This window comes from Hippocampus comes, unplaced genomic scaffold, assembly GCF_001891065.2.
Source record: "Hippocampus comes isolate QL1 unplaced genomic scaffold, H_comes_QL1_v1.1 scaffold85, whole genome shotgun sequence".
Lineage (NCBI taxonomy): Eukaryota > Metazoa > Chordata > Actinopteri > Syngnathiformes > Syngnathidae > Hippocampus > Hippocampus comes.
In genome coordinates this window covers 1,526,352-1,535,843 of record NW_017805540.1, presented here as the reverse complement: position 1 = coordinate 1,535,843, position 9,492 = coordinate 1,526,352, and the positions used below count along the sequence as shown (strand labels likewise).

Here is a 9,492-nt window from a genome sequence, read left to right as displayed (position 1 = left end):
TGGGAAAATTAGTTCGCTTAGTAGGCAACGTGTGACTGTTGTGATAGTACGTCAATTAAAAAAAAAAAAAAGAAAAGTATACTTATCTCTTGAAATTGTATTTACTTTTTTTCTGTTTTTAATAAATGTGTTTTTTTTTTAATATCTTGAATTTGTAAAAAAATATATATATTTATTTTTCACTCATGAAGGGTTCGGTGAATGTGCATATTAACTGGTTGGGTTCGGTAACTCTAAAAAGGTTAAGGACCACTGTCCTAGCATATACTGTACCCATGCTGTGACTGGTGCACTAAAAAGATAAAAATCTTCCTTTTTTTTTTTTTGTCCAAGTACTCAGTATTGTCAGTCCGTCCTCACCTCTCCTCTGAGCAGGTAAATACTGACATAATGTTGAGCTTGTTGAGCGCCGCTAGAATCGCCAACGTGCAGCAGGAGTCCAGTTGGCGTCCTTGGGCGAACGTTAAACAGAAGCTCAAAACTGGATCCCACGGCGAAGGAGTCATCTGGAAGTCCAAAGAAGGAGTCATGATTTGATAGCTGTGAACTAATTGAGTGAGATTCTTTGTTTGAATTCAGATTGATTAGATTCTATGGAGTGAGTGTATGACTTGATTTGAGATGTATTGCAGTTTGGACTGCATGATGACATATCACACAGGGCTGATTAGCGAGCTCTCACTGATGACGACGTGCGCTCCGTTCCCCGAGAAGTAGGCCCCCCTCTGAGTGTGGCCCTCGAAACAGGGGCCGGCTCCGTGGTTTGCGGATGGATTCAGCATGGCCGCTCCGTTCATTTTAAATTGGCGCACGCAGCCGGACACGCTTTGCTTTGGGAGGTTCTTGGACTACAAGTAACAAAAAGTGCAAAACCAAAAACAAGAGTATTTGACTCGAAATGTGTAATCTTGATGTTATTCTGTACCTTCAACTCTTTGTGGAGGTAGTCCGGGGCACTGCCCAAGAACACAGGCGACATGAAGTACTTCATGGAGGCCACGTCCGCCGCGCTCAGCTGACCGTCCTGCGCTCGTATCCCATCCACCACAAGGCGGAATTTCTTCTTCTCCAAACTGAACATCACCTGCAGGAAGTACGTCATGACATTTTACGTACACATGAGACCCGTTGTTGTGCAGTGGAGCGTCAGGTGTGTCTGGGTAATAACAAGGCTAAGCTATTCTGATTAAGATTCAAAACGTCATTTTGGATGTCCACTCACCGAATGCCACTTTCCATCGTTGTACTTCTCCCTGTTCAAGATCTCATTGTATTTATCCACAGACAGTCTGATTCTCCCTTTGGACATGTACAGAGCCAGGTGAGAGTTCCCTCCTCTGGTTGCAGCGAAGAACAACAGGCCATCTGGGGATCGAGTCCGGATGTCCAGAGAGAAGTGCGGCCTAGAGGGAAAGAATGACGAACAGTGACTGCTGGGTCAAAAATTGCCAAACGGGCTCTGGGTCCGAAGGGGACCCATCCATTATCTGAGCTGCTTATCGTCACAAGGGTTGCGGGCGTGCTGCAGCCTATCCCAGCCGACTCCGGGCAGTGGGTGGGACACACCCTGAATTGGTTGCCAGGCAATCGCAATGCACACATCAACTGTGAACAATCTGTGTCTCACACTTATTGTAACTGTGATGAAAGATGAAAACAATTTTAACACAGCTGCCTCAGATCTCATTGCCAAGGGACTCACCTGGGCTGCAGCACCTGGAGCGGCAGGCTGTAGCTCAAGCGGCTCACGGGCCCCCCCATGTGATACGCGTCTGCCACCAGGCCCGGTAACGTGCACGGAGACGCGCTCTCGTTCATCACACGCGACATCGCCGCCTCCTTCAACAAAAGCAGAAAGACTCCAATCAAAGCTGGCCCTTTTAAGAAATCGACAAACGGCTTTCCTGTCAATGCGGCCTGCTGGGATGTCCTGCAATCAGTACAACGGTTGCAAGGTGATCTTACATACTGTAGTATTATACATTTTCACGACAACAAACACCAAATATTGAAGTCTAGGGTATGACTCTTGAAAAATATGTATTTTGATTTAAATCATCAAAATGGATGGATTGATGAACATCAAGTAAAAAAAAAAGTGTGTTTGTAATACAGTGTGTATATATATATATATATATATATATATATATATACACAGAGAGAGAGAGGGGGTGACGCAATGACTTTTTTGATGTCCTCTTCCATGCATTTGAATTTGTTAATTCTGTAAATGTGCTATTCGCTTCAAAAATACATCTCTCCAATAAAAGATGATTTGATTCATACTGTATGTTGATTATTGTTGATATTCTAAAGTGGAAAGTTTCAATTCAGTTGCACTTGCATCTCTTTTTTAACCGTTTTTAAAATTTTAATAGTTATATTAGTTGTATAAGATTAGTTATATGAAACAAATATAAATGTCTATATCTATCTATATATCTATCTATATCTATATATCTATCTATATGTATCGTGTGTGTGTGTGTGTGTGTGTGTGTGTGTGCTGTATGTATAAACAATTGTGATCTCATCCCTGCTTTGACTGTGTTAAATCCAGTCGAAAAAAATGGCAAAACTGCTTCAAACTTCTAACTTCTTTTCATGTTCTATTTTGTATGGGAGGTCCAAAGCAAATGATGCAAAGAGAACAACATCGGGTAATATAATATTCCAGCCTTGGAAGTCCCAAAAAGAATCGACTTTAAGGAACCCAGGAATGTTTATTTTTGTTATTTCCAGCAGATAGCAGCTCGTGTTTCACACCACGATGATCTGCGATGTTAATCCACCATTACGGATCATATCTGTCAAGTTTACGCAGTTCAATCCATGTGGGTCAAGAAGACACACTGAAATCGGATATCTTTACCCGCTTGGGATTCAAAAGCATTTATAAGCAAAATATCTGAACCCTATCTGAACATTACTAGCAAGCCTGTCATATATTGTTACTTAATCAAAACGTAAATGCTTCGAAACATTTTTATTTTTTAGGATGATGCAGATTCTGAAAATATTTGATAATTTATATTGGGGGGTGGGGGTGGGGGGGGGGCTTGTGTGCCCAGAAAAAAATACAAATAAAAATTGGGTTATGGTCACATGAGGGTGATGAGGAGTTATGATATGAGAAACTCAATCGTTTACTTCATATTCATCCATCCATTTTCAATACCCCAATCTTGTCATCACTAAGAGGTAATTGAACCCAAACTACCTGCACAAGTCAGGCACGTGAACCATGTTAATATCTGCACTCATACTTATAATCGAACTAGTAAATGATTTGCATTGATGGAGTACTTGTATGTTACTGTTAACATGGAAGAAAGAGACAATGAGATGATTTCAGTCAGGCTTGTTATTTATAAGTGTCGTTTAGGCATAGGAACATCTGAAAAAATAAAAATAAAACATCACGTTGAATATTTATTATATTAGGAATGAGTTATGAAGATCCATAGGTTCATGCAATGTGTTGCTTTTATTAAATGAATGACAACAAAGGGAAGAAGTGTGGTACAATGTTAGGGTTAGACTCTTGTCAGCAGGTCTTTTGGCTCCTCCTTCTCGTTCATCTCTGGAAATAAGGCAGCAAAACAAAGTCAGTCAAACACATCAAGGCAGACATTTCGACAGCCGTAAGCACCAGGGATGGGCCCAAAAGAACAGGAATTTTGCCCATTATGCGCAACTCGACGGCGCAAACGCTGGTGTTGATGTGTGCTGCTGAAAATGGCTGCCATAAAAATCATGGCCAGGAAAATTAAAACAAGAAAATACTAAATATAGACAATGAGCACGCTCATGGAGGAGCAGCTGTGAGCCACCCACATCAAGGCAGACATTTCGACAGCCGTAAGCACCTGGGATGGGCCCAATAGAACAGGAATTTTGCCCGTTATGCGCAACTCGACGGCGCAAATGCTGGTGTTGATGTGTGCTGCCGAAAATGGCTGCCATAAAAATGATGGCCAGGAAAATTAAAACAAGAAAATACTAAATCTAGACAATGAGCACGCTCATGCAGGAGCTGCTGTGAGCCACAGCTCACACCCAGTCGCTCACATGTAGAACTGATTGATTTTGAGGGAAATCTATCCATGGGTATTAACTGAAAACTCAACTATTTGCTGTTTTTTTCTTTTTTAGATCAGGCTTTAGCATTTTCCAGTGGCTTCTTGGTTCCAATGAAAGAGTTTCATTGAGACAAAAGTAGTACATGTCCTCCGTAAGCAATTACACACTTTTTCTAGGGGACGGATTTTCACTATTGGCAGCAGGGTTCAGTCCCGAAACATTCATGTACACGATTTTTGATACATTTTGTAATTGCAATTAGTTTTGGGCGAGGGTCCTTAAATTTGTTTAGAATGTGCTTAAAGCATGTGGTAGGGGTGGGTCGGTGGCTCTGGAACGTACGTATACTCTGCGATAAACGAAGGTTCACACAGAAACTTCTTAAAATGCTATTATGGATTTTTGGTGCATATTGACTCACTGTTGTTGACTTAACTCATCTGCTTTCATTTTCAGACATTCCACTCCTACCATCTTGGCCAAAATGCGCACAAGAATTCCGTTATTATATCATTTAGTTTCGGACTAATGAGCGCAATGCATTCCACTCTTTTTTCAAGACTGATATGCCTCCCAAATTTCATGTTGGTGAACCGATAACTGAGGTGAATTTTAGCACTTTCTTCGATTTAAGCTCCAAACTAATATCCTTCTCCCTGACAATCGTAAAAGTTGAACCTGTTCAATATTTACAATTTTTACAGTTCGATTTGCAAAGCCACAAGCTTTGTGAATCGATATTTGTGTAGAAATGCAAGTTGACAGAGCGCAAGAGCAACGCTCACCTTTTTGGGCATATGAGAGAGCATCTGTTGGACAGGACTGTCGGGGGTGCACACGTCCACCAGGACGTCTCCGGACGACTTGAAGTCGGTGAAGTCCTCAGGCTTGTACCGATGGCTGGGCCTGTGGGTATAAAAAGAAACACGCCGTTAAAAACACGCAACGGGGCACAGCCGACGCGACTCGCCAACGGCAATCACCGTCTGGTGTAGAGGTTGGAGATGCAGCCTTTGAACTTGTCTCGTCCCAAAATCACGGAGCCCCCTGAGTCGGGCACAGAGACGCTTCCGCTCTTCTCCACGCCGTTGTCGTCGTCATCAATCAGCATCTCCAATCTGTGAGGAGCGATCAAAACACCCTTTAATGTGGGTTAGCTTCGATTTAGCGTGTCAAAGCAGGACACCTACGCTGTAAAAAAAAAAAAAATGGTGTCTTGAATTTACTCAATTTTATTTCGTCAGGTGGTTGCACAAAATATAATCATCTGGATCCGGATATATTTTTTAAGTACATTGATTGTCTACTGGTCTTACCCAATCACACTTGTGTGTCATGAAAAGAACGTTATAAATTTCAAGGAGTAAATGACGGTTAAATTATTCATGAAAAACACTTGCCAATTTTTTTTGCTCTTTCCGAAAATGCCACTAGAGGTCGCCAAATCTATAATACAAAAGTAATACAGTACTACTTTTTCTTTTTTTGCTTTATTGGTTAAATTTTGGATTTGAACTTTTCTGCTTTAGTCACTTTTCTTTTTGAAAAGCAGTACCAGAGAGAGTCACCACCGTATCTACACGCACACTTTAGGTGCACCCCCCCCCCCCCAAAAATGAAATAATCTGCAATTTTAAGGAGTTATTTTATCCATCCATCCATTTTCCGATCTGCTTTATCCTCACAAGCGTCGCGGAGGGTGCTGGAGTCAGAGGACACCCTGAAATGGTTGCTAGCCAATCACAGGGCACACACAGACGAACAACCATCCGCGCTCACACTCACACCTCGGGACAATTTAGAGTGTTCAATCAGCCTGCCATGAATGTTTTTGGAATGTGGGAGGAAACCGGAGTATCCGAAGAAAACCCACGCAGGCCCGGGGAGAACATGCAAACTCCACACAGGGGAGCCGGAGCCGGGATGGAACCCATGACCTCTGCACTATGAGGTCGACGCACTGGACCACCGGGCCGCTTCTATTTTTACAATAAACTTCCAAACTGCTGTGGATTAACTTCATAACAACAAAGTGTATGCAGGAAAGTGGTGAAGATTGCACGACTATCTGTGTCCTATGTGTTGTGTTGTGTTATTTTTGTGATTTTGACTTCAAGATGGCGCCGCGTGAGTGGCTGCCTTTCCAGCAGCTCCTATATTTTGTTGTTCTACTTCTTCCATTCATAACTTTGCTGCTGTGAATTGGGAATTTCTCCATTGCGAGACTAATAAAGGTTTTCTTATCTTATCTTATCTTATATTTCATACCTGCCAGCTTTTCTGTACACAGTCACATAATGCCAGTGGCCATCGTTGTATTTCTTGTTGGAAATCCACTGCTTGTTGTTAAAAGATACAATCACGTTGCCGTTTTCTAAAGCCAGATGGATGCCGTTTGACTGGATGAACGAAAAGGAGGGAAAGAACAAATTGTGAATGACCGATTTGAAGGCAATGTGACATCTTGATTCCGATTTCAGCGACTGACGGCTTTTTTCGATTGCAGGAGGATGCCGTCGTTGTCGGTGCTCATGAAGCCCAGCGAGACCGCGACGTCGTTGGCCAGGCTGAAGTCCGACAGATCCGCCGACAGGTAGCTTCCCGGGTTGAACTCCGCTTTGCGAGAAGTCTGCACGAGAACGAGCCCGCCCAGTGATCAGCACACAGAATTCAGTAAAAGACAATACCAAGCATACAATTTATCATTTTATTCCACACGGGCTTATTTATGTCAAGTCTTTTGGGCATTTCGATTATATACACACTGATTTTTCTCAGTCGAAGCATGCCGCTTTGTTTTTGTACCTTGTTACAGAAATGATATGTCTTTACGCAGCACATGAAGACACAATCGCGTATCGCCTGTTTTTAAACGGTTTGTTGTATATTGATGGCATAGATTACCGTACTCAAAATATGCAATTGTTACATGACTTGTGCGTGATTGTCGCTTTGTCGTAAACTTCGCTGCATTAAGTGGTGGGAACTTAACTTGGTAAAGCAAAAATCCCCTGTACTGTACTGACTTTCAATTTTGTATTTTTATATTAATCCACCAGATGGTGCAGTTTGTCCGATTCAAAACATGCAGCAAAATTTGAAATGTATTATTTATTATTGATCTCACACTTTCAAGAATTGGTTCACGTAAAATAATTCCTCCATATACAATCAACCTAATAATCAAAAATAAGCATCAAAATCAGGGTGATTGATTCAAATAATTTTTACAAACTTTACATGTATTTATTAGGTGTTTTTGTTTCTATTCGTGGATCTTATTTTACATATTTCACATGCCATGTTATATTAAAAAAACTGTATTAAAATGTGGTCCTTGAGGTTTAAATCCAAAGTGGCTTACCAAGGAATCTTTGGGACAACCTTTGCTGATGCCCACTTTCTCGTCGATGGGTCGGAAGTTATGGTTGAGCTTCACGTTGTTCAAGCAGCCTTTGAAGGCTTGCATGGTGATGTTATGCCTGTCAGCAGAAAGCCGAGTTAGCTTGACGCCAAGTTCACTTCCATGTAGCGAGAAGCAAGAATCGGATGTACGTACTTTTCCCGCATTTCTAGGGGCGCACCGCCAATATAATAATCTTTAAAATCAACGGTGGTGAACTGGGCTTGGGCCGTGGCCACCTCTTTATTGGCTATGCGGACTGTAAACTTCCCCTTGTTGGTTATAATGATGAGTATGTCCACCCAGTCGGGTTTCTGGAAAATAAAACATGAAAAAAAAAAGTACGTCACTAACTATTATAATGACAATGTCGGCAAGTAACGAAGCTTTGCCTTACCGGGAATGTTTTCACGTTATTTGTGGCAGGCTGTGATAGCAAGTTGCTCCGCAGGTGGACAACACCCTTCTCCATTGTCACGGTGAAGTAATTGTCCTTTGGCGGGGAAGAAAGGAGAAGGTTGGGGGTCATTCCAACATTGGAGGTCATTTTCTGTCACCCCCATGAAAATTCTAATCACGTGGTTCGCAAATCATAAATATAATACTCATAATATTCTGAAGTTTTGAAGCTCATATTGTAAGGCTGTATCAAAATCTTTTTCGGCCATGTAGATAGAAGAAGAGAAAAAAAAAGTGTGGCACCTTACCTCGCTTCCAATGTACAAGAGCAGCCCATTTTCTGAATGTGTCAGGATGGACATGCCGATGAGGAGTAATGCTGCGCTCTTGTCGATATTCACGCGGCCATACCCGGTGCCCTCGCAGTAAAAGCCCACTGGAGAAACATACCTGTGCACAAGAAAGCAATCCGCATTTTTTATTTATTTAGTTTTTTTTAATTAATCGGAGATTAAAAGTGGAAAAAAAAAGGTTTTGGTTCCCTTTTAATTTAAAAAATGACACTGAAATTTGAACATGAGCAATATGTGGATTCCGACCAAGATATTGGAAATTAGAAATGTCCTCGGATTAATCAACCCTGTTTGTTGTATAGACAATAAAATTAACGTATGTACGACTAGTACTACTAGTGATAATAATAATAACAATAATAATAATAATACAAATGTATTATTCTGCATTTTACATGTCATGGAATTCTATCAACTAAAAGCAAAAATATTTTTATTACTTTTTCTAAATTGAAAAAATGCCAGTAAAATGTGGAGCATTTGATTTTTTGTGGGGACATCGCCAATATGTCATTACTTTTTCTAAATTGAAAAAATGCCAGTAAAATATGGAGCATTTGATTTTTGCCAATATGTGTATGTTCATTAAAAAGTATTGGAAATGTCAAACATAAAATAAAATAATCTTGTGTACAATTGAGAGAATGGCTTCTTTAAAATTACATAACGTGAAGACAAAATGTTTATTGTGTGTACGTGCTACTCTGGCCAGTGGTTAAATCCGTTTTACACAATGCTAAATGCAAAAAACCGCAAAAAAAAAACGTCTTTATACTGAAGTTTATAAAAGTATTATAATGGTGGTGGTGGTGGTGGCAGTTAGACCTGGAACCAAACCAAAGGCGAAAATCAAACCAAATCTTAAAATTGAACTTTGTATATCACTCGCGTCAGGCGAAATTCTCGTACGTCCAAAATGATCACTTTTGAGGAGACCCCCAAAACGGCATGTATTAACATCACATTGGCAAAGAGCGCAAGCCATTTTCATCACTTTCAATTGGTTAAAACCATGCAATCGTGTGGAAAAAATAGCTAATTTACCAAATTGTGAGATAGGAGGAAGTTGTACACAAACAGGGACCAACCTCTTGCATGGAGACTCGACGTTGATGTTGTCTTTGCGCAGGAAATGATACAAGCTGACAACTCTGTCGTTCAAGTAGGACATCTCGATGCAGCCTTTGTACATGGGATAGTTGAGAGGCGCCGGCGGCTGGGGAGGAGCCACAGATGGAAAGAGAAAACGAAAAG

At 41.1% G+C, this 9,492-nt stretch overlaps 1 protein-coding gene across 1 annotated transcript in view; it reads right to left on the bottom strand.

The window, feature by feature from the left end:
- Positions 1-9,492, bottom strand: part of LOC109521171 (laminin subunit alpha-3-like) — a 52,621-nt gene that overhangs the window by 1,766 nt on the left and 41,363 nt on the right. The window contains exons 58-71 of the mRNA XM_019878831.1: positions 9,327-9,454; positions 8,194-8,335; positions 7,884-7,979; positions 7,643-7,800; positions 7,448-7,565; positions 6,572-6,712; positions 6,352-6,482; positions 5,067-5,201; positions 4,869-4,989; positions 1,703-1,839; positions 1,223-1,403; positions 926-1,084; positions 683-848; positions 361-506 (exon numbers count right to left, since the gene is read on the bottom strand). Of these exons, the coding sequence (XP_019734390.1) occupies positions 361-506; positions 683-848; positions 926-1,084; positions 1,223-1,403; positions 1,703-1,839; positions 4,869-4,989; positions 5,067-5,201; positions 6,352-6,482; positions 6,572-6,712; positions 7,448-7,565; positions 7,643-7,800; positions 7,884-7,979; positions 8,194-8,335; positions 9,327-9,454 (1,959 nt within the window). The remainder of the gene's footprint in view (positions 1-360; positions 507-682; positions 849-925; positions 1,085-1,222; positions 1,404-1,702; positions 1,840-4,868; positions 4,990-5,066; positions 5,202-6,351; positions 6,483-6,571; positions 6,713-7,447; positions 7,566-7,642; positions 7,801-7,883; positions 7,980-8,193; positions 8,336-9,326; positions 9,455-9,492) is intronic.